The sequence below is a fragment of the Chenopodium album genome, chromosome 6 (assembly GCF_948465745.1).
Source record: "Chenopodium album chromosome 6, dcCheAlbu1.1, whole genome shotgun sequence".
In the NCBI taxonomy this organism is placed as follows: domain Eukaryota; kingdom Viridiplantae; phylum Streptophyta; class Magnoliopsida; order Caryophyllales; family Amaranthaceae; genus Chenopodium; species Chenopodium album.
In genome coordinates, this window is record NC_137839.1 from 4,039,616 (window position 1) to 4,065,923 (window position 26,308).

The window sequence follows — 26,308 nt, forward strand, 5'->3', positions numbered from 1 at the left end:
AATTAGAAAATGTGGTTAATATTAAGGAGAAATATAGTATAGGGCGTATTCGGCAAAATATAGCTGTAATAGTAGTTGTTAGTTGTATGTGTAGCTGTGAAAATAAATGATTAAGAGTCTGTTCACTTTAGATTAATTTCACTTCAGCTCCTAATTTCCTTCTTTCATAAAATATTCAGTTTAGTTCGGTAAATATGAACAAGTCATAAGTATGAGTGTCCGGTAAAGTTGTTGTTAACTAGTATTAGCTGTAAAATTCAAAAAATGTAGAAGAAAAAAATCCAACAGCTACCTAGCTTTTCACAAAAACTAATAATATTAACGCTCATATCTTTTACTAGTGTCGACTGCCGAACACGCTCATAGTTTTCGGTTTCTCATAAATAAAACAAGCGCATACGATACCTATGTTATACAAGTGAATGATCAACTAGTTTAATTAGTTAAGTTTTGAGGATCGTACTCAAGATTTCGAGACCTGAAATCAAGGATAAAATCCCGAATAAAAAGGAAGATTTTATTACGATAATTATAAGTAAGAATGACTTCACGATTCATCATTAGAAGAATCTATGGGGACTTAGGGTGAAACGAACCAAAATGTTTCTAACATAGGATTCATTAACTTATTTATTAGAGATAATATACTTCATATTCAGTATACTCGCTTCCTTAGTACTTTGAGCAATGAAAAAAATTGGATTCCATTTATAGATATGGAAACAGCTCAATTCAATAATTAGGTGAGACTTTTAGACATGGCAACTTCTTTGAAAGAGAACAAGAACTGATTCCTCCATAGAAGAAAAGAAAAAAAAATGGACAACATAACATTTGCTTCATTATTCAAAGATAAAATATACACACAGGTGCCTAGATATTCTATTATAAATAACAACAAATGAATTTAGGGGAGAAATCTAAGTGCAAAAAAAAGGAGGAAAATAAGGATTGCAATTGCACTGCAAAGTGCAAACCATAGAGGTATAAAAATTAGTATCATTTTCAAATTGGTACATTTTCGAGAAGAAAATTACAAACTCGCTCATTTTATATGTGATACACTGATAAACCAGCATATATTCTATGAGTATCAAAGAAATTCTTCAGTACAGTTCTGAACCAATCTGAAAGTGAAGCAAAGGAACTGCCCAAGCGAATTTATCTCCAAGTTCTGCAGCTTCCTATTAGCCACTGATACTATCCCTGAATCCCCCCAAATGCCTGAGAAAGTTGACGATTTTAAACTAAGACACATGCCAAACTGCAACAAAGATATTCAGCAAGAAAGATATGCCCAAGTCCAGTTCTCTTAGGGTAAAGTAACTCTATATAAGGCACTCAAGATTCGTCGTCTGGGGTGGGTAGACGTCTTCTCACACGACGCCTCCAAGGGACTGAACCGTCATCAGAGGAATCCTCATCCTCTACGGAAGCAGATCCAGTTTCAGCCTCAAGGCTCTCTCCCCATAACCTAGCAGACGATCTCCTCCTAGTACCCTGTTGTGCTCGGGTTCGAGACCTGGAGGTACCAGACCAACTACTGCTGCTCCTGGGACTAGATGAAGGACGCCAAACCCGAAAGAGGAAATATATGGTGATCCAACCACGCTCATCCATCTGAAGATTGGCATCTTCATCTTGATCTTCCATAAAGGAAGATTGGATTGTACTGAGCACATCACCTATATCCCTTTGCCTCTCAAGTCTTCTCCAATTTCTCTGCCTCTCAGGATCAGCCTCAGAAGGTCTCACTAGGGGATGCTCTACCCTTGCATGCTTTCTCAGATCAGTATAATTGCCACTAAATTCACAAGTCTCACAGGCACAGCTCCGAATCTTGGCATTCATAAAATCACGAGCTGACTCTGCCACAACCCACCCACTAATTTGTCCACGGCATAAAGGGCAAACAAGCTTCTGCTGAAGCTTATGCATGCTAGCAATCTCTTCAGCAACAGAACCTTGGGATTTCCCTTCGTCCTGCGAGTTCACCACAGTTTCAACGGCCACAATGTCTGATGACTGCACAGCAGGCTGAATTCCTTCTTCTGTCAGCGTTTCTGTTGAATCTTCTGTGAAAGACTTGCGAAATTGGTCTAGACAATTGGAGTGTCGATAGCTGGTATCACACATGTATGGGCGACAACCCTTGTCATATGCCGAACAAATGAGAAGCACAGCATTGTGAGGATGCTCCATACAAACGGCACATCTGGCATCCTCCCATTCTTTCAAGTCTTCCACTGTTGCTGGAGGACTTTTGGCCTTAGTTTCACAAGACAAACTCGAGCTGCAAGGAACAGGTGATTTTCTAGATCTCTCAAAAGAGACAGAACGATCTCTTCTTGCCTTAGGCATGTTGATATACTGAAGTTTGATACCTAGATCACACAGAGAATTCATTAAACAAATGACCAAGTGAACCCAAATACTCAAGTATAGGACACCAACAAGTAACAACCTAAGTCTAGAATGACTATATGAGCATATGAGACCAATTCAATTATTTGATCTGAGATGGGGTTACTTCTTTTTATGGAGTTAACATTCATATTTTGTGAATTTCCATTACATAATGATCCAAATTCCAACTAGAGGAACCGAAAATGAGCAAAGCAAAACCATGATGTTGTCATGTTGCATAATGATAGATTGTATTCAGTATTGCAAGATTGTTCAAAAAAAATATGAACAAAAATCAATTGATCTTTAGTATAATCAAATTAATGAGCATATCTGCATATCATTCCACCATGCCATATCAGGGTAAAGGAAAAAGGAGAGTAAGCTTAGTGATGCAATAAAGAAAGAACTCTTTCCAGCTTAGAACCCCACAGCTGAATGATAAACTAACCCGTACAATCTATTCCACTGATCATTAATTTTAAATAACACTGCAATATGAAAGTGATAAAGCAGCAAAACCATTACAGAATTTATCACCATGCCTTGCAGATACATGATCAAAAAAGAAATCAAAACAAATAATATTTCCATCATTTCATTCACAAGTAAAACACATTGGTCTCTTCTAGCAAATATCAATTGACATACATACATACTAGTAACTGTTAGCTTCTCTTCCAAAGATATACAACACCATGAACATCCCTGTGAAATGGATCAATGGGAGTTGGCCCCTTCAAATGCAGACATCTGTAACGTTCTCCACATGAGTGAACCAGCATACCTCAACTTTCACCCTAAAACCTTAGCTCATATCATAGGAGAAGAAACCTAAAGAAATTAGAGACGGTATGACAGACCAACAGTATATTTTATACCAAGTGTCTGCTGCTTAACCCAAAGTAATTCCACATTATCTGCACCTTCTGAGTATTCGACTGACAAGCATTCCAAACTACAGCTGCCTGCTAATACTACATAGATACAACGATACACTCCACCTGTGTGCTAAGACGTAAACCAGACAACTAGTATACAAGTCTTCCCATGTGATCTTTCAGTATACACGGCTTTGAACACTGTTTACCTTTACCAGCCCAACTCAGAGATTGATCCATACATGGTTGTTGCTGCTGTCATAAGCAAACCAAGGGTATATAGTTATGTTTAGCCATATGATTCTGAACAGTCCATGAAAAATTGTTCTCAAAACCTTTCATGTAAAGCCAGAGTAACATACATTCTCGCAAAAACTTTGCTTCCTGGATGAATAAAACATCGGTGTCCATATCGCAAAACCAAACAGTTCTATGTTCTCCAATCTGTGTTTGAAATGGAATCACCATCATTTAATTAGGCCTTTTTGCCTAATACACATTGTATAATGCCGAAACCGCACCAATTTCCAGCAAAAGTTAGCAAGTAGAGCCTCAAACTAATTACCAACGCATAACTAACAACAGACTAATGTATCAAATGACAACCTACTTTCACAAAAATCCTAAATACCTAACAGCAAATCTACCAAGTAACATTTCAAACACAACATAAAGCTTGAATCTTTACCCCAGTTTAACAATTCTTCTGGGTTTCTTGCTGGACCAACCTCGAATTCATCCAACTATAAACCATGGAAAATCAAGCCCAGAAAATTAATTCAATTCAACAGGCAATTACAGTTCGTACATTTGAAACAATGCAACAAAAAACTCAATCAACAACAGCAAACATCCGCCGCCTCAAACTGAACACGACCAAAACCAAGCAATTCAACCTTTACACAAGAACCCAACAAATCCCACCAAAATCAAAACCCTAGAAACAAAACCAAGATCCCCGAAACACTAAATTCGATTCATAAACAAAAACACAAGAAACAATCAAAAAAGAAGGTGGGTAAAATTGGTCCAATTAAAATTTAGGGTTTTCATCAGAATAAAAAATTATTACCAGAAATAGCTAAGATGTCGATAAAATTGAATGAACTAGGGTAAACGATCGACGATTTGAAATCCGAAAATAAATAAATTGATGATCTTTGAATTCTTCTTGTTCTTCTACTGGTAGGTGTGATGCTGGGTTTCGCTGCTTCAAAACTCTGTAATCAGAGACAAAGAAGAGAGAGAAAGTAGAGAGAGAAGAGGGATTTTAGAGAGAGAAAGCTGGACGCCTTAAAATTGGATGAAATATTAGGCCGTCTTATATATAACCAACTTTTTTTATTGCTGATGTGGAAATTAAGGTTTTTTTTTATTTATTTTTAATTTTTATTTATTTGAAATTTAAAAGAGATTTTGGGGTAAAAGTGAAAATGAAAAATGCATGTTTGCTTACAAAGTCGGCGGCGCGTAATTGAAACTTTAATCACTGTTGTCTCGGCTTTTCTTCGCGTGTGAGCATCACGCGCAATTGGGAATTTGATCATTTGATTTGAATCCATTTAAATTGGGATTAAGGGCTATTCTCATAGATTGAAATCAGCTAAGCTGAACTGAACTGAACTGAACTAAAGTGAAATGAATATTTTATAAGAGAAGGAAATTAGAAGCTGAGCTGAGCTAAACTGAACCGAACTAAGCTAAACTCAACCGACCTGAACTGAAAATAAACGTATGAGAATAGGCTCTAAGTGAATAGTGTAAAAAACCAAAACACATCTCTTAAAAAATACGTGAGTATGAATTTGGTCTGAGCATTGAATAACTTAGTTTAAGTAGAGTCTAGTCGTGCTGTATTTAAGTATGCTTGTGATTTGTACTCGTATCTTATCAAATTAATACAATATGGAGTATTATGTTCTCTTAGTTTCGTAGTGATTTTTATGTCTAAAGAATGGTTTGTTTGATTGAATGTAGGAATTGCATTCCTTATAAATTTATATTCCCGTATAATTGAAATTTCTAAGAAATGCTAAATTTGCATTCCCATGGGAAATTCAACTTATCTATGTAGAAGTGAAATTCCCTATAAATTCCTTGTTTTCATGAATTTATCAATCAAACAAAAAAAAAAAAAAAAAAAAAAAAACCTAGGAGTTTTACCAACCAATCCACACCTAATCTAAGTTAAAAGTATTTAATCCATTCAAAGGTTGAAATTAATTTGTCTTGAGGAATGGGCAATATGTGTGTGGGGTTTTATGAGTTAAAAAGCTCCTAATATCCTTGAAAGTCATGAATTTCAACCAAATAAGGGATTGAACAACAAAACATTAATTAATGAGTAAAAGGAAAATGATACGAATAGATATGTATAAGAAGCTAAAAGAGGAAATATTAAAGACTCCCTCCGTCCCAAAAAGAACGATCCATTTGGGTTGATTACGCGGGTATTAAGGAAGTTAAGTAAAAAGAAGTAAAAGTATATTGGAAAGATAAATTTATATGGGGTTTGTAAAAAAAATAGAGAGAGAAAGTAATAAAATAACATGGAAAATGAAATTTTTATATGGGGAAGCTAATTTTGCACAAATATTGTTGCAAATTGGTGGTGTTTTAATGTAAATGGGTCATTCTTTTTGGGACAAAGTTTTGGCGAAATGGGTCGTTCTTTTTGGGACGGAGGGAGGATAAAATAACATTAATTATATTGATTTGCGCGTAATTTTGTCAAAAATTTTAACTCAATTCCATTTTAGGAAGTGTGTATAATATACTCGTAGCCCTTAAAATTTATACATAGCCCTTAAGGCTACATATAAACATTAAATTTACACTAAAAATCGTAAAAAGTTAAGAAATCAGAAAAATATAAACACTAATTACACTGATTTACGCGTGTTTTTGTCATGAATTTCTAATTTTATACAATTTTCAAATGTGTATTTAATTCTTATATATAGCCCTTAGGGCTACATATAGCATTACCCTAAATTAATTCATCTTTAACATTCAATTCCATTTTAGGAAGTGTGTATAATATACTTGTAGCCCTTAAAATTAATTCACCTTTAACATTTAATTTTAAGATTGTAAAGATAACTTACGAATAAAACGAGGATTAAAAAAAAACAACAAAATGCAAATAAAATCGAACTCTTAGTTTTGGGTACAAAAAGGCCCAAGGAGTGAATGGATTCTATGGCCCATATATTGGAGGTCCAAATACTCCATAATCCAAAAGGTTTCTTCTTACATGGATGAGCACCATTGCATATCGTACTTACAATCTTACATGCTACTACAAAAGTAGTTTTACTTGAAGCTAAACCTCTCACCACAATTCAAGAAGACTTTGGCACCGGTCACCGGATGGCGAAAGCTGCTATCAAATATTACAAATCAAACATGTTTACATGAAAACATTTTACATCAAACCAATAAATAAAATCTTAGTGGTGCATCATAGATTTATCTATTTCTGTTTTTGTTACTTGATATTCATCGCATGCATGTAGCTTGGTCACACGAGCTCCTAAGACAAAGATTACATGTATATCATATGCATCAAACTTACATACAAACTTTTTAACAGAATCTCGTCTAAATTCAAGTAGGCAGGCAGGAAGAAAAAAAAAAAAAAAAGCAACTACCAAGGGTGAAAAAAGAAGCTAAGACACTAAATTAGACATGATGTAAGACACAAACAAGTACAAATCAATAGCGAGGTCTACTTTTGTGGACTGAAGTTATAATGATAGTAAAGTTAACTGGCCCAATAAAATTAATTAAGCCCAATTTATTGAAGACCATCATTACTTTTGAAGCCCAAATCATACCCAATTTCAAGACTTGCTAAAATGACCCATCTAGAATATGGGATGCCAAAGTAAGATTCAAAGCCTAATATGTTTAGATTTTTTATGTTAAGATCAAAAGGAGGCCATAACTACTTGAAGTCAGGTCATGGGTTCGAGGCTTTGTACTGACAACGTTTGTAAATTTTTTTCCTAAACAACAAAAAACTCGCTGGCACAGAGAACAAAAAAAAAAAAAAAAAAAAAATTTACTTAAGTAGTTAAGTTGCATTGGAACTCCATGTTTATGTTTATATTGACTCATTTCCACCATATACTTTTTCCCTTTTTTTAGTTGCATCACTGTCTATAAAAGGAAGTTTTAATTTAATTGCATCACCTTCCTTTTTACTTCGTAATTAATAAACTCTCACTTCTCTTTTCTGTCACATAAGTCTACTTTTTTTTCTTTCTCTCTATCTCTCTCGTATTCAAAAACTGTTTAGAATTCTACAATTTTTAAAGTGTTGCAACTAAAGAGATTCGGAGGAAGTTTTATATTTGAGGATCTTTGATTTTCTTTTAAATGGTTATGTTAAAAAAAAAAAAAAAAAAAGTCAAAATAGTTAAACATGATTTTTTTTAATTAATTAATATAATAAAGCATTAAAAGATACTCACCTTAACTTTTAAGATAAAAAGAGGTAGGTAAAGAGATTGATTGCATTGAACCTTCACTAGATTACACATTCATGCATGTACCAAGCAACTTTTTTCTATTGATGTTAAATCTAGAATTCTAGATAAACTATCAATCTTTTCCCAGTTTTGTTATGTTCCCGACCAACTAGACATCAAGCTTTAGTGATGATATAGATTCTATATACCTCAAAAATCCTCATATCACATGACGAAATTATCTTATTTGATTGTATTTTCAGGTTTATCAATCTTATTGCTGCTTTCTTTTGCTTCTTCGATAACATTATTTAATTCGTAAGAATCCACGTTTGCTCAACTTTACTTGCTGTTGCTTATTCCATTCTTTGGTAATTTATACAGTTGCATCATTTGCTTACTGGTAAAGTGGTAATATACAATTTATACCAATAATATTTGTGAATATAATGATATGACTTATCTAGCTAATAATAGTAATAATATCTAGTTTTTGATAAATAAAAGTATTTATTAAGACGAGTCTTCTAAATTGAGATAACAACATTCATGTTACTTATTTGCAATATCGCTAGGGCTTTAAAAAAAAAATATTGCAGAAACAAGGTTGACTCAAAACTTGTGCTCTGATATATATCATATTAGATTTTGTGAAAACTCCTAATTATATCTAGGGAATATATATCACAGATATATTTTTAGATATCTCATATCTCTAGCATCTAGAATGCATTTCTTTGCTATAAAAATTAAAACTTGGCTTTTATGACTATGAGGAATAATATTAGGGTTAATTTTCTTAATTTTAAGAGTTGTAAACCATTTGCAAATGAATAATAATGGCATAGATTCTCTAATTACGTAGTTGATTATGAAAGTTTGGAGAATAGATAATATAATAAAACAAAAAGTCAAGAATGTAAGGGAATTAAATCCAAACTTGGACTTTGATCAGTTTAGTTAATTGAATACAAGAAATGTATGTGGTCTAGTATTAGGAGGGATGGAAGGTCATTTGAGAGATTAGCGTATTTTAATGACATTTTAAGCATGTTAGAATAATAGAATGTCTAATTTTATTGGAGGATCTTAGAAATTTTATGAAATAGGCCCTTTGTAAATACTTATGGGACTTTCGGATTAGAAATCTAAACTACGTACTAGTCAAACTTAGGATAACTTCCTACTTTCTCTACTCGTTGCTTGTTTTCTAACCCTAGCTTCTATGATCTATCTAAGTTCTAACCACATATATTATTACAACTTATTCTCATTAATTAATAAGATATTAGTTTGATAGCCGATTTACAATTACATAAATTATATCTCCTTGTACATTTACACATTCATCTTAATAGGGAGATTCTCTATCATTACATAGTACTAAATGTCTACACTTATGAGGACAAATCAAAATATTCTACATGTTCAAGTATTATTTTTCATTTATCAATTACAATGTGTATATATATGAAATAAGCATGTTTGGTGAATGTGGTGACGAACTCATTTTATGACCTTGTCTAGCGTTTTATCACCTACATTTGGTTCATTGCTTGAGATAGAGAATTCCTTTTTGGCTTTTTCTCCCTCCCCCCTCTTTAGTTTGAAACGTTGCCACTGTATAGTTGGGCTGATTAAATTGTGAGAGGTATCACGTACATACACAACCGTAGAAGCTAAGGACAAATTAGAATTATATATATATGCCAAAGGAAAGTTAAAAAAAAAAATCTAGAAAATTGATGAAAATAAAAAAATGTCAAAGATAAAATTGATAGTGTAGGGGCACACAGACATGAATGCATTTGGAGCCCATTAGTTGAAGCTGCCCATGATTACATGCATCCAAACAATGGACAACAAACACGATTAGATATGTGCTTATACTATATAGTTTCCCTGTTACACCATCTATCTTTGTCCCTCGCTCTCAATATTTTGCTTTACTACTTTCACTGAAGTTCATGTTTTTTCTCTTTATTTTATCATTTTTTTTTACTATTAATGTGATACCGAGTATAAGATATACTTCATGTCTTTCATCCGTTCTTTAATTTTGTCATTGTAACATGTAGGGGATGCACAGTATCCTAGCGAATAATGAGATCAAGAGATATATATAGAGAAATGAAAAAGAAAAGTAATTCATGTAACAAAGCGATTAAATTATAAAAAAAATAAAAATGTGCAAATAAGAAAATGTTGTTATTAAACTAAAACTTTATTTATAGAAAAATGTTGCGATATTTAATTAAAGAACAGAATAAGTTTAATTAAGTTTTTTTTTATTTTTTTTTATTTTTAAATTGTTGATTTAAAAACTTATGTTGTGGTGTTGTCAGCACCGTTGAACTTTTTTGGTCACTTGGTCAGTGCACTATAAGAGTGGAAACTGGAATACATGCAGAATTAAAAAAATTAGCGTCATTCTTTTATGTCTTTATTTATCTTCTTTGTTTCTAGCTTTTTGCTACTTCGTATTTTTAACACTGTCAAAAAATACCACTCGTATTGTTTCAGTATTTAATTTCTCAAAGGTGCCTCCTTATCTACCCATTTGATTAGTTTTGGTTATGATCGACTTTAGATAGCTCACGTTACATATTAATTTAAGCTATGTTTAGTTCACCTCAAATTTTGATATGATATAATTAAAGTGTACTCATATGGAATGTAATATGTGTTTATTCTCCTCGAGATTAGATTGAGGGATGTAATTGGATACTACGTACATGTATATCTTAGTATGACAACTAAATTTGAACAGATGGAGTGATTCACTAGTACGGTACTATTCTAGCAAATAAATTTCATAGAGTAGCATAAAAGTATAAATTCATATCGTTAACACTAATTAATGATTACCTTAACAAAAAAAAGTGTCCCGAGCTTGGGCTCTTTTCTCTTGTGCACCTTCTAGGGTAAAAATTGAATTTGGATTTTTAAAAAAAATGTACAAAATTACAAATAAATTGCAACCCACATTGAACTTTATTCAATAGCCAAAGCACTTTCAGAGACGCAAATTAAAGGTTGTGAAGAATAATAATTACATTTCAATGGTATTCTAAATTTTGATGAAATTTTAATGGAAAGAACACTTTTCACATGCTTATTTTAAACAAAAAGAAGAACGTATGATCCCTTCAATAAAAAATAAAAAAAAAAAAAAAAAAACCGTATGATAAATGAATTAATAAGAAAGCTTAAATATTTGTAGAAGCTAAAAGTAAACCATGTTTGAATACAAGTTATAATTAGCTTAGTATGCACCCGTTTAAAAAATTTATGTATGTTCTTTCAAATTTTTTTCATAATAGGCAAATTTAATGGGTCGTTAAATTTACGAAGAAGTATGTAAGAATAGACTGTTAAATAAATGAATAATGCAAGGACATATATAATCCTACATGGTGTCGGTTTTGTGACGTATGCTTTACCAATTAATTAGAGAAGCATAGAATGCAAGTAATCATAGACATGCATGGTACGGTAGCCAAAAGCAAGTAATTTCTCAAAATCCAACTAAGTTATTGAATGATGAAAACATTTTTAAGTCATGAAGCGCAATCATAAGTTTATTACAACAAATAATGAACAAGATCAGATTTGCGTAGGCTATTTTCATTGCAACCACAATTTTAGTGATTATATATTCTCACTTTTTATTTGAAAGTTCAATATTTCAACAAATGGCATGTGCATTGCATCGGCCAAATTTTAAAGTAGTATGTATGCAAATGCAACTGTATTCATAACCATTTCAATGTAATAAGCATTATGCCATTATGAGCAAAATATTGTCACAAATAATTCACACTATCAGATTCAAATTAATGTCAATATATATCAAACTACGTATATTCTTCATACGGAAATAATTGTCACATAATCATTTCTTCATTCGATATACACTTTCATAAAAAATAAAAAATAAAAACAATTACTCGTAATATTTTACGTATTTAAATTTTGTGATCAAGGCTAGGATTGGAGAGAATAAAGATCAGTTAAGGTAGATATCCATTATATACCTAGCTAGCGAGGTTCTAGCATGCACACCTAGTACATAATGCACCCACACCCGTTTATACGAAATTTCACTTTACCTCATTTGAAATGTTGCCAAATAGGCAAAAAAAAAAAAAAAAAAAAAAAAGCCGATGAAGTCTTAAGGTGTATTATACATGCACCCTAGTTTGTGAAGTAGAAACAACGCACTATTAATAATGCTAATACATCTCAACACAACCCCCTAATAATTGTTTAATTTCCAGGGTTGTGTAATTGAACTAGACATTTTAAGATCAGACGGTACCAGCAAAGACCTAAGCTGGATCAAATCTCTAGTATTTTTGTCGCGATCTCTTATACCTTTGCTTTCCCATCGACTTAATTAAAACAGACAAATTATTACATGATAAGCTATTAGCTAGGTTAATAATAATGCTTAGGAAGTGTGTAAAGTTGAGTAATTAAATCATTGACAAAAAACTGTAACCTTGTGAGTTAATGTTGGATCTGAGTAACTTTATGAAAATTGTATGGGTAGAACTGTAATGTATGGGCCATTGAACAATCCAAAAACATTGCAGTTTGTGCAATTTTTTGCTGGGTGTGCTACCATAAACTGCAACAAAAAGAAAACAAGTGATCAAATCCTGCACAACTAATGGGGAAAACTGAGTTGAAATGTTTTGAAAGACATTTTATCATTTACGAAAAAGATTCAAACACTAAATTCAGGGAATTTTTGAATTCATGAAAAAAAATAAAATAAATAAAAAAAAAACCTAAATTTTATCTTTTTAGGGGACAATATTGGGTCCTTATATCAACCTCAATCTAGGTTAGTTATCATTCTTGGTTCTTTTGTTCTTGCTAGAACCAAAATGTCCTTCTAATTAACTTTTAGAAAATAAGGTTGGATGCATTAATTCATTGGCTTATTCGTATGATTTGTCTTAGAAATAAGCTAAGGTACACACAAATATTCTTCTCCTTCAATAATATTTGAGTGGGAATATGAGCACCAGTCTTAAGTGTAATAATAAAACGCTCTTGCATGCTCATGAATTTTTATGCATTTAAGACATGATAATGTGTCTATTATAATGATGTGTCATTTGATTAAATATAAATGTCACACCTCATAGCAATGTATTATACAAAAATACCCTCTTAAGATCGGTTTTCTAATTGCAAGTAACAACCTACATACACATCAGTCTACTCCCCGTTTTCTTAGATAAAGGACGTAAGTGGTGTTTGTTACCGCTCAATCATTATTCCTTCTCATACAACTAATATCATAATTTGTAGCGAGCTCCAACTCATTAAATTCTGCCATACACCTTGATGTACCTATAATTAATAAACATACAGTGGTGACAAAGAAGTCGCCGATTATTGCCAATGCATGCAGTTAATTAAATAATCTAATGAATCTCCTATCATATCTCCATGGGGGGACCTTTGTATGAATGATCATTAACACATCTCCACAATAATTTTGACAATAATACGTAAAAACAAAATGCAACCTTGCTTCAAGTATTGGCATATATCCAAGCTTATGATATGATCATGATACTACAAGGTAGGTTATCTAGCTAGCTAGGTTGCTAGATAGTAAAGCTAGTAAATTAATTAACTACACAGACTATATTATAAAATGTATTTAATGATAAAACAATGTAATAATAGCAAAGTAAAACAAGATTAGATAATAATAAGTACAATCATAAATATAAAATAAGAAAAATGAAGATCTATTGGTTGAAAACCTGGAGCAAATCCACTGTAACAGATCTGGAAGCTAAGGCTTTAAGTTTATATTTTAAATTTTTACAGAAAAATAAATAATGGGTTCACATGCACATAAAAAAGGTAAATCACAAAGGTATATTTACTAAACCACGCACAAAAAGGCACCTTAATATTTGTGAAATATAAAGAGAAATAAAGAGAGGTGTTATTTATTTGTGGCACGGGCACTTCATGTGCTTTCTATGGAATCTAGTATTACACTATGCTTCTCCCACCTTTTTTTCAATTTTTATTTTTCAAAATATAAAAATTATTTACCTAAATTTATATAATTTTTATTTCAATTAGTTTCATGTTAAAGATTTATACTTCATATTATTGTATTTTCTTGTAGATTAGTATATTTATATGTAATGAGATACATAATTTAGATGTATATAAGCTAAACATACACAAAATAATTTGATTTATTTCTCTATAACATATTTGAACTTAATGAATAATTAATACTCGTATTATTTTGCATAGATACAATTCACCAAAAAAATTAAAATTATTTTGCATGGATTCACAAATACGGCGTAATTATTATTTCATAACACAAATCTCTCTCCCTCCATATTTTTTGTTTTTAATATACTTAATTGATTTTTTTTTTCAATTGTTATCATGATAAATAAGCTCTAATAATTTAATTCATATATGATATATCTAACAATTCTTGTTATTTTAAATTTTTAGATCAATTTAGATTAATAAAGAAAAAGAATACACGCTTAAAATACTACATGATTCTAAAACTAAAGATGGGCAAGAGCAGTGAAAAAGTCTACAAAAAGATTGCGATCTGATTTTAGAATATCCGATTTGAAAAACAAGAAGTTAAAAATTTTGTATTCTCACCATTGTTTTATGAAGTTTCATGTACTAATTTTACGTGTTAAAGTTTAAGAGTATGCTTTTTACTAAGTACCATTAATTTAATGTAATTGTTTTCGGTGATTTAAAAAAAGCAGTCGTAGTAAACTATAATTCAAAAAGTTATGAAGAAATTTGTTTAGGATATGGTCCATCCATCATATGCTCTTTCTTCAAGAGAAGGTTTTTAACTTTAAAGAACCACTTTTATGCTATTTTTAATTAATTTTTTAGCCAAAAAGAATAACATTCTTTGGTAATCTGTGTTGTAACTTTTAGCACAAGCGACAAAGCATTTTGACCGTCAGCTGTCAACAAGATACAATTAATATTTCGATTTAAATCATGTAATTGATCCTAAGTTACCAATGGATGTACTTATATTTGTAAGGAAAAATGCAATTATAAGTATATCCAATAATAGAATGGATAAGAAAAAGAGTAGTGTGAGAGAACTTGAGTAAAATGGTGTATTATAATTAATCATTGCGGAGTTATAGAGGTAAAATGGTAAATCTAATAATGAAATGGATAAGACATGTCTTAGAAACCGTAGAAAGTCAAATGAAAACTATATTTAGGAACGGAGGGAGTAAATTAAAAATGAGGAATGGAATAAGCGTACAAATATAGATAGAATTTTCATCCCGTCATCAATATAAGTGACTAGGAGTTGTCTTATAAATTGATATCTCATATCATGTCTTACTTGACCTCTCTAGCTTAAAAGTCTTGCCATCCCTATACTATTGTACATATATAATCAAATGAAAAATAACAATTCTTTGTTCATATATAGAAGAAAGAGATAGGAAAAAGCCAATCATCAAAAGCAATTAGCTTAAAATTTGACAAAAGTTGTTGAAATTAATTTGAAGTAAGTGACTAAGTGAGTAATTATGCAAAAATGTAATAATACATACATCATTCATCATCTAACTTGATTCTCATTTCAACTACTTTGAGTCTTAACCAATACAAGCATAACACTCATAAAAAAAAGTGGTCAATAGATTGATAACTATGATGATTTGCATGCAAATTAAACTAGTAAAATTAGTTTATAGTAAGATAGTTAAACCACCACCACCGAGTTAAGAGGTTGTAGGACCACTCTAAGCTATAGCAAGCTTGATAGATAGGTAGGTAAGATGATAAAAGATCACATTGTATATATGATAGTGTGTTAGATGAATTAGCAATACAGTGATATAATGTGAATATATGTGATAGATAATAGCATATCTCCCAACTACTACTTAAAGCGTGACAACTTTTCAATTTTTAAACTTGTTACAATTTTTTATAAGAATAAAGTATGTCCTTGTAACCTCATGTTCTTCTATTCCCACAATAATATGGATTCAATCATCAAACAATTCACATTAATAGATTGTACATGAATAGATAAGTATGAAGCTAAGGTTCGTTTGGTACGCGGTAGATATTACTCCCATAGTTTCCGATTGTCTACATGTCTTAACTAGTTTGACTTGCGTAATTATACTATGTAAAATTTGATATGACACAAGGTGATGTTAGGAGTTTCCCAAAACAAAGCGAATATAAGTTGATAGAGTTATGAGAAACAGCATGTATGTTGAAAAGCATATATAGATAGAACGAGAGACTAGCAAGCTTGAATTATGTTATCCAAGAAAGGATACTTGCTACTATTTATAGTGTTACATAAGAATATATAATCCGAATATAATCTCTCTGATTCACTAACAGATATACAAAAATCGAATAATATAATTAGTTATTACAAAATATGATAACAAAGATATTTATTCAACATAATATCCTATTATACCAAAGATAACAGGATTTGATAATAACACTGATTTCAGGAGATATATTATATCTCATAATATCTCTAATATAAGCATCTAAATATGAAGTTAAGTTAATTTTAGAACAAAAATAATTGACACTCAACTCATTCTACCTTTATAAAAACTCCTCTCTATATATAAACACCCTCTTCCCCACCTCACAAGAAAAAAAGAACACCCCCTTTCATTTTCTCTCCTTCAAACTTCTCAACTCAACCTCCATTAACAAACCCTCTTTCTCTCTCTACTTTCTCTCTCATCATATAAACTCCATCTTCATTCATTCATCAACCATGGCAGCAGACTCATTTGACCAAGAAAGCAGCTGTTCATCCTCAATAACAATCCCAGACTCAAGCCAAAGTTGGATGAGTCTAAACCTAAACTTAAACCTAAGCACTCTTAGTCTTAGTCGTCGTAGTAGTTTCTCAAGCCATTCTCTATCCAGCCCTACAACTAAACCCCACAAGGCTCAACAAGCCGGGTGGGAGGCGATAAAGGGGCTCCGAAGGCAAGTAGCCGGAGGCCGAGTCGGGCTCGAACATTTCAAGATATTGAAGCGTGTAGGGGGTGGTGATTTAGGTAATGTGTACCTTTGTCAAATACGAAACCCGGCCGTAGGGGCGGTACCGTGTTATTATGCTATGAAAGTGGTTGATAGAGAAGCTCTTGCTATTAGGAAGAAACTTGTTAGGGCTGATATGGAGAAGGAGATTTTAGGGTTGCTTGATCACCCTTTTTTGCCTACTTTGTATGCTGATTTTGAAGCTTCTCATTATTCTTGTTTGGTTATGGAGTTTTGCTCTGGTGGTGATTTGTATGCTCTTAGGCTTCGTCAACCTAATCGGAGATTTCATATCTCCTCTGCTAAGTAAGTTTTTCTTAGCGCGGTTTTTAATTAATCTATCTTCTTATTTGACAATCAACTGTTGGTTATGTTACATTATGATGGTAGAGTCAGATATTATTATGATAATAAAAGTGTGTATGTATGTACATAGTTGCTTGCATGATGCTTTTGGTGTTTTGTTTTATTACCATGAGCAGTCTTTCTCACCATATATTGTCAATTATTTGATTTAGTAAGAAAATAATAATTTTTGGTAGAGATAATATAAATACATAATATGAGGCGTGCATGCAAAAAAATATATCATGTACCATTACTCTTTTATGGGCACATACAATAGAGTTTATATATGTATATAATTAATTAATCAGCACGACACGAGTAATTAAATTTAAACCGAGGTAGTAAATATATACGTAAACTAATTAGTAAATATTGTGTTATATATTATATATATACATGTATATTCATGTAATTTAATTTAGTTTAGTTTAATTTGAAAAAGAATTAGTATTGACTTTGAATTTTGATTATGAAAAACAGGTTTTATGCAGCAGAGACAGTTTTAGCCTTGGAGTATCTACACATGATGGGAATAATATACAGGGATCTAAAGCCAGAGAATGTATTGGTAAGAGAAGATGGACACATTATGCTATCTGACTTTGATCTTTCACTCAAGTGTGACGTGGTCCCAAAGTTGTTAAAACAAAAGCTGCCAACTTCTATTGAGAAGAACACTTATGTAAGGTGTTCCACACCTTCTTGTGTTACACCTATACAACCTGTCCTCTCTTGTTTTTCTAGTAACAAGAGGAGGAACAAGACATCCCCTAGGAACACCACCACCATTCGACAGACGGCCAATGGTGATCGTATCGATAGTGATTCTGATGACGATGGTGATGGTGATTGTGATGGTACGACGAATAATAATAATAATAATAAAGTATTTTTTGACACGGAGCTAGTGGCCGAGCCCATCAATGCTCGGTCCAAGTCTTTTGTTGGGACCCACGAGTACTTGGCCCCCGAGGTCATTTCTGGGCTCGGCCATGGGAGTGCTGTCGATTGGTGGACCTACGGGGTTTTTCTTTATGAGATGTTGTATGGTAGGACACCTTTTAAGGGTGAAAATAACGAGAAGACACTGATTAATATTCTGAAGCAACCTGTAACGTTTCCTAGGATGAGCCTAGGTAGCGCGAAAGAGTATGAAGAAATGGCAAAAGTTCAAGACCTAATTTGCAAGCTTCTAGTGAAGAATCCTAAGAAAAGGATTGGTAACCTTAAGGGTTCAAATGAGATCAAAAGGCATGACTTCTTCAAGGGTATTAATTGGGCCTTAATTAGGTCAGTTAAGCCACCTTTGGTGCCTAAAGAGCTTCACAATAACAAAATGAGGAAGAGTTCTAGTAGTAATTGTAGTAGTAGTTACCAAAGAGGTCTCAATATGCCAAAAGCACTAAGCAAAAAAGAGAGGGAAGCACCATATCAGATTCCTCAATCTCATTTTGATTACTTTTAATTGAGACCTTTTTTTTTTTTTTTTTTTTTTTTTTTTTTTTTTTTTTTTAATTGTATAGTAATTAGTTTATAGATTTATAGGGTCTAGAATTGATTAATTAGTGGTGGTGAATTAGCTTGTAATTCAATCACTACTATTCCTATTATCATACGAAATATGTATAATACTTGATCCAAAGAGAGAAAACTCCACGATCAATCTAGCTAGTCTTTCTCGTTTAGCTAACTTTTAAGACATATAACACCTGTACTCAGACTTAATTGTCACATTATTTGTTCAAATTACACTATCAATAATGTGACATTTAATTATGAATAGATCGAATGTTATGTACAATTAAGACCTCATATTAGCTTTCTTCCAAATTTCATCTTTTTCTTAATTATCTATATGGAATGAATTGTTTAACCAATGATATGAAACACCTTGCAAATATTTAATTATGATAAAGAATTTTCATCAATAATTATAAGATGAAAGAAAAGGTGGAAGGAGGCACATAATTGCATCAATGTTTTCCCCATGAGGTTTCATTATATCATGTGGTCACAATTATGATTCTACTCAAGTAGGGAAAAAGAAAATATGTGAACAATGATCAAAATTTAGTCTTAAACACTATAAAATATCTAAAAATACAAAATTATAATACTGAATTTTGGTTTTCTGTAAAGTTGGTGTGAGCTATGACCAAAAGGTGTTTTCTTTTTGTTAATTTGTTCTACCTTTTAACTCATCTAGGCACTTTGATATACCAGCCTTTTCTTTCTTTCTTTTATTTTTATTTGTTATTATTTTTTTTATTTTGAAATTTATAATTTATTTTAATTTCATTGATTAAAGAGAAAGAGGGCTGGCTAAAACACAGGCCCATCATGGCCCTTCTACCTTTCTCTGATTCTCTTTCCTCTTTTTCATCATGAGTTTATTTTTTTTGGACAAATTCTCTAGTCATTTTTCCTAGTAGGGTCAAATTTTATGTTCTTTATTTACTACAGTAAGTAATTTATTTTGGAGGAAGTCAGCTAGAGTAAACAATATAAAGATGTTTGGCAATTGGTTATCGGCTGTTTTATATAGTTGGTTTGACACTATTTGTATTATATTGTTAGCTATTTAAGCAAATAAAAAGTCAAAAGTCAACTAAAAAGTCATTTACTAAACAATTTTTAAAATATATTCCATAACATTGACTTACAGGGTACAATATTGCTAGAAAAAAAAAATGTTAACACCACATCAATAATGTTATTGAAAATGTATTAAAAAGAATTTGACTTTGGAATTCCAATAATTGTACGGTCATTTGATCAATTTACTTTGGAATCAAAAAATTGACAAGATGGATACTGTTGATTTTACAGCATGTAAAGATAACCACATAGAATATGATAGGATTTATTGTAAGGAAAAAGTTTAACAAGGAAGATAAAGTGTGGTTTTATTGTTCGTAATGTGGAAATTAAATCAAATATGTTGTAGTTTGGCCTTGTCTAACAATTAGAAGGTTTTCCATCTACCCCTATACGTGTCTTAAATTATACTACCTCCGTTTCATAATGTTATCGATAATTATTGAATAGTATTTGCGAAAACAAAAAGAGAGAAGGTTAATTATTTTTGTGGGCACAAAGTGCACATATGTAATGATACAAGTCCATATTTTAGTTAATGAATTTATTGCATGGACAAGGAAAGGTATGGAATCAGAAAATGCTCGTGACTCCTTCCTTTGACATATTCATTACATGCACTCTTTCATCACAATCACATGAATCCTTGTCTTATCTATAGAGATATATTCTTTCAGTGATTCCATAAAATTAACCTCCGACCAACTCAAAACAAATTCTAATTCACTCTTGCTAGGAAAAATATAAATTTATTTTTTGACAAAAATATAAATTTTAATGGTTCGTTATAAGTAGAAATTTGTTTGTAATTTATAAAAGTCTCGAGCTATTAATTTAACCATTAAATCGAGTTACACATAAAAATTAGCTTAATCAGACAAGTTGATTTGCTTGACAAACTGATGGAGAATACTAGCCTACTAATTATTGACATGTGGAATACAATTAAAAATTCTAAGTTTGACTATCACGTAGTCATTTTAATATATTTTTTTTTTTTCCAATTAAACAACGTGAGAGCTATATGTATGAACGCTAACGTTGGAGAGGTATCGTCGGCCATTTGAGGCATATCCATAACCTCAATGACAAAAAAAATCACGCGGGCAATTGCAAAGGGCTAACAAACAAGAGGAGGTTAATGTTAGTTGGACATTTTAAGCTAAGATTGGGTGTACGTGCAATAATAATAACTAAAAGATCACAAGGCAAATAACAACCAAATACCAAGATAAGCTCGAGAATTGGAAGTTGATTGATGTTGATTAGCAACAATGAGTTAATGCACCATGTTGAAACAAACATTCCAAGACAATAGTTTATTAATGACGTTGTTATTAGTTAGATAATGAAAGGAGGTATACAAATGACTAGTGAGTAGTGACAATTATTGGTTATGAAAAAAGTGTAGGCATTGAAGATTGAAGATTTTCTAATGTAAATGCACTTCATTCCACTCATTGCTAGAAATATCAAAATTAAATAGATATATTTTGTATGATTTTTTTATTTTATTTTTTCAAAGTATGTATACATGTATATTTTTACACATTTACAGAAAAATAAATCACATAATCACTGTAATAAAACAGCCATGTGTTTCTAGTAAAAGTTCCTTGTTTCGATATGGTTAAACTTGACGTACTTGCTAATGTACTAGTTTGATTATTAAATATATGGTTCAAAATATGTTTAAAAATTAATTGCTGCTATTTTGAATCTCGATATTAATATTAATTTAGCAATATTTTAAATGAAAATAACATTATTTTTAATATATTTATAGTCAAAATTAGTATATATAAAAAAAAAATGTGTGCCAATTACTCTAGAATGGACGGTGTAAACTTTTAACTATTATATAAGTTTACAACCAATAATAAGGATTGCTTAAGTTTAATTATAATTATATCTAAAATATAAGATAGATTTATAAATTGAAAAATTTAGATAAAAAAAAGTAATGCATGTAATTATATTGTAAAAAATGAGTATAAGAAAGTAAAGCTAATAATTGTTGATTTTTTCGGTTTATTTTTTTCCTTCAAAAAAAAAAAAAAAAAAAAAAACTTTATAATTATAAGTTGAGTATAATGATTACCATATGGTGGTAATCGATTACATGGCCACATTGTAAAGCATAAAAACGCAGTTTCCAGCAAACTGAATATTCAAGTGGATTTGATAATGCAGACTGCACACAATTTTATGGAGACATTCTTGAGTACCACCTAACTATAATAAAGATTGTGCAAGTTAGTTCAATCCCTAAATTTTATGTAACCCAAGAAATTATTAATTAATTTGTTAATTAGATTTCATCTGACGTGTTTAATTAAATAATTAGTAGTCAAACTTATGCTTCTCCTTTTGACCAAAAGAAGTTAACTACTCATTTGAATTCATGTTGTCGGAGCCCTATTGCTATTGCTGAAATTATAAAAAAGTTAAGTTTATTATTTATATTTTCGAAATTAAGATAAGAAGTAATATTATTCAATATAATTGGTTGATGCATGTTGTTTCCAATTTATGCGAGTTTCAAATAAGAATTAAAAGAGCCTGTTCTGATTTACTAAACTGAGCTGAACTAAATTGAACTAATTGGAGTTAAACTGAACTAAAGTGAACTGAACTGAATTGAAATGAGCTGAAATGAATTGTTTATGAGAGAAGGACATTAGGAGCTGAACTGATTGAGGCTGAACTGAATTGAATTGAAATTAAACTGAAGAGAACAAGCCTTGTTTGATTCAACTTATTAATGTATGGTTTGAATTAAACTTATATTTGTAAAAAGCAAAACATAAATTGACATAAATATGAATATTGTACAATACTTTTTTATGAATGTTATTCCTTATATTAAGCATAAATCACCAAATAAACATAGTCATATTGTAACACTTGCAAGTTGCAACTAATAATACAAACTTTGAATATATGGGCAAAAGGAAGATTATCGTTTGGCAATCCTTGATCCTAGGGATCAATTCATATAGATCACACAAAATACTCATTTATATGTTTTGTATTTCACTTACAAAGATGTTGAAACATGGTAGTTAGGACTTAGAAGTTAAGAGGACAATGAAACATTGACCCATAGGTTAGGGATATTGTATTAGCAAATGGGTTAAGAATAATTTTAGTAATTTATATAGCAAGGAAGATCTTCTACTTAACTTTGGAGATTGCCTATTTTGAGAAAGTTAGAAAATTAGTATTTTATGATATTGAGTCTAAGCACCGTCTTAAAACGGTGTAAAGAGGGTTGCTAAAAATAAAAAAAGGCCCAACAATCGGCTTATAATTGGATAAAAAAGAAGTGAAGTGTGCAATATTATTAAGTTTATATATATGGTCCAACAAAAGGTATACGATAATCAAAAAGGGCCATTTGCCACCCACTATTGTTGAAAATAATTCATGTGAAAACCATTGACAAAATCCATAAATCCATCAACCGTGTCTTAGTGTACCAACCATGAAATAGAGAGTGTTCTAGACAAAATATAAAATTCCCAAACATAATTTAGGTAAAAAAGAACTTATGGTTTTTTTGATAGGCGGTTTTAAACAAAGGTAATGAAAATGAATGGGCAAAGTTATTCTTATTAACAACGTAACTTTATCCTCAAATATGTGTTTTTCCTCGTACATGCCCATCATCACTCAATACCTCCCTCATAATACACATATCATTTGTAAGATAAGCTCAACAAAATCACATTAATTAGTATTCGTCGATTTTGTTAAAACTTTTCTGTTTATTTTAAAATCACATAACTTTATACAAAAAAAAGAAAAAAAAAATCTTAACTAAAGTATATATTAAGACGAGTGTAACAAAATTTACATTATGTGTAAATTACTAAAGATCATATAATCAAGAAAGAGTATACATAAACTCAAAAGCCAAATGACTGCAATTAAAATAACAAAGAAAACACATTCTCACAAGTTACAAGTTAGCGAGAGCATGAAGGGGTGAGACAAGCATTTTGATATTGATTTAGGCTACAAATTGTAACAATTATTTTGAGCAAATTTTAAAAGTGTTGCAATTACTTCGTTTATTGAATCCGAAGAGTAACATCAATATATAGCTAAACTTGCAATGTTACACATGATAGCACAACCAACTAATTACAACATTCTCGTGCACAATGAGCATTATTGGATAAAATAAAGAAAAAGACAAAAGGAATCAATTGACTACAACACAAATCCAATTGAAGGAAAAACAACGGGACTAAACTATTTCTTGGAACTTAGATTTCTAGTAATACCATCAAACTTGTCACTTAAATTGTCACACACTTTTCTCACCCACTAAATTTATTTCTATAAATATCACATTTTTCTTCACCATTTTATCTCATCCAAATTATTCCGGCCTCTTAATATATTCATCTCATCATCAAATTATAACAACGTTTCCAATTTTTTTTTTCTTATATCCTATAAATTAAAATGGCTAAAAATGTTGCACAATCACCGTTAGAGAGGTCTACCTTGGTCTCTTTTGATCAAAGGCTAACTATGGCCAAACGTTGCGCTCATGGTACGTACGTGTATATACATTGCAGTTTTATAAATTCTTTATATACTCCTTTCGTCCTAGAATAGATCAATCGGTTTAACATATTTTATAAATTATAATGTTATTTTATGAGGGTGCTCATTGATTTTCTGACAAAAGAGTGATTTTCGAAAATGGAAAAACATAATAAGATTGTAGCATGAGTCAATATTTTGTTACAGAGTAAGAATCTAAGGTATAATGATGGTGTTTTAGATGATCCTCTAATTATTTTTATGAAGATTTCGTCTTTCACACTTCCTAAGAAACAAATTATTGTAGCATGCACGAAACTTGATTAACTAAAGTTGATTAGTATATTTAATTATAACATTATTGAATAAACTAAGAGAGCCTTTTTATGATGACTAAAATTATGGATTGGTCCAAATTAAATTTCTATAATATTTTTGTTGGGTCCAAAAACCTTAATTTAAGAAACTCTTTGGACTCATTTTTCTGTGGTCTTTAGTCTTTACCTAAAAGTCCTTGGGCCCATTAGCCAATTTATTTTTTACTATTTCTTCAAATAGATTATTAATCTATAATTTGCTTATAAATGTTTAATTGTTTCTTGTTTTAAATTTTAATTTAAAAATTTGAATATCAGAGGGTGTACTTGCTGGAGCTAAGGCAGCTGTTGTTTCTGGCTTTGCTGCTGCCATACCAACTGTGAGTTCTCTAGCTAATTATCGAATCCTCCTCCTCCGGCCTAACCACACGTTACGTTATGCAACTAGTCGTACATACATTGATCACTCTAGCACGTAACCACATCGATCGTGCATTAAAGCATAATCATCTTTAACAATATTAGTCACAATTAATATTCACGATAATACCTTTCACCTAATGCATTGTATGTACATATAGTGCATCAACATGTGAAGTGCATGCGCTAAAAAAGTTACTTCTTCGTAGATTAACTGATTAGCATACTCTATCCCTCGCTTTATATTAAATAAGAGAGTTTTATGTAATACCTTTTCAGATTGCAAGTGCTAGAATGCTTCCATGGGCAAAGGCCAATCTCAATCACACTGCTCAAGCTCTTATAATATCTACTGGTATATATAATCAAAGATTTTCTTTCTTCAAACTTCTTATTATGTTTTATATTGAATTTTTTATTTTTTTTTATTTTTTTTATTTTTTATTTATTTATTTTTTTTTCTGGCACTTATTTAAATTATGAATTTAATTGATAAAACAGTGGCTGGAGCAGCATATTTCATAGTAGCGGACAAGACTGTTCTGAAGTCGGCACGTCAAAACTCTTTTAATCAAGCTAGAAATCCAAACAGTGGAGCATAATTATAAGTCTTAATTGTATGATCTATAAATCTGTAATATTGCCATATATGATTAATTAATGAAAATGATCATGAAGGCAACTTGATGATTATGAGGATCATATCAAATGATATGATTGTACTAAACTAAACATTTCTAATGAATCGAGTTTATCCTTTAATTGTATATAGATCATTTAGACCTCTATAAAGGTATAATATGACAATATAAGTTTTTGAGAAACTCATAATCAAATTCATACCGTGATGCCAAACAAGTCTTTATCTCTGATAAGATCTTTTAATTGTATTATCTATATTTTTTTTGACGGTAAGCCAGCAACTAGATTATTGAGCAAATGAGCGGTGGAGCAGATCATAAAATGAAGCAAAAGTAATAAATTGCCTAAAAAAATCTAGAAAATAAAAAGGATAATGAAAAGGACATTAGCATGGAGTATGCACCAACATTGCAACAGAAACATACTAAAACCACCACGTACTAGTTTGTAACACGTACAATGTTATTAAAAACTAGCTACAAAACGGTGTGCAACCAATACCCATAATATTACAATTAATCCTTATTAAATTCCAAAAATCGTGGACCTTTGATTTTGACACGTGTTA

The 26,308-nt window shown here is 31.1% G+C and overlaps 3 protein-coding genes across 6 annotated transcripts; 2 read left to right on the top strand and 1 right to left on the bottom strand.

Annotated features, from left to right (window-relative positions):
- Positions 1 to 819: 819 nt before the first annotated feature.
- LOC145635630 (uncharacterized) lies at positions 820 to 4,576 on the bottom strand. Of its 4 annotated transcripts, XM_081686951.1 has the most exons (4): positions 4,360 to 4,576; positions 3,650 to 3,731; positions 3,062 to 3,542; positions 820 to 2,384 (listed from the first exon to the last, which is right to left on the bottom strand). In XM_081686951.1, exon 4 carries the CDS (start codon positions 2,359 to 2,361, stop codon positions 1,342 to 1,344), a length of 1,020 nt encoding a protein of 339 aa, XP_081543077.1. In that variant the 5' UTR covers positions 2,362 to 2,384; positions 3,062 to 3,542; positions 3,650 to 3,731; positions 4,360 to 4,576; the 3' UTR covers positions 820 to 1,341. The 4 variants fall into 4 exon arrangements, with proteins under 4 accessions (XP_081543077.1, XP_081543076.1, XP_081543074.1 ...); XM_081686950.1 differs by having other exon boundaries at positions 3,066 to 3,731; XM_081686948.1 differs by having other exon boundaries at positions 3,062 to 3,731.
- An 11,693-nt stretch (positions 4,577 to 16,269) lies between these two features.
- Positions 16,270 to 18,985, top strand: LOC145634324 (protein kinase PINOID 2-like). Its single transcript, XM_081685747.1, has 2 exons — positions 16,270 to 17,161; positions 17,684 to 18,985. Exons 1-2 carry the CDS (start codon positions 16,584 to 16,586, stop codon positions 18,666 to 18,668), a joined length of 1,563 nt encoding a protein of 520 aa, XP_081541873.1. The 5' UTR covers positions 16,270 to 16,583; the 3' UTR covers positions 18,669 to 18,985.
- A 5,255-nt stretch (positions 18,986 to 24,240) lies between these two features.
- LOC145634325 (early nodulin-93-like) lies at positions 24,241 to 25,738 on the top strand. Its single transcript, XM_081685748.1, has 4 exons — positions 24,241 to 24,368; positions 24,997 to 25,058; positions 25,378 to 25,453; positions 25,600 to 25,738. The coding sequence occupies exons 1-4, from the start codon at positions 24,278 to 24,280 to the stop codon at positions 25,698 to 25,700; spliced, it is 330 nt and encodes a 109-aa protein (XP_081541874.1). The 5' UTR covers positions 24,241 to 24,277; the 3' UTR covers positions 25,701 to 25,738.
- Positions 25,739 to 26,308: the final 570 nt, after the last annotated feature.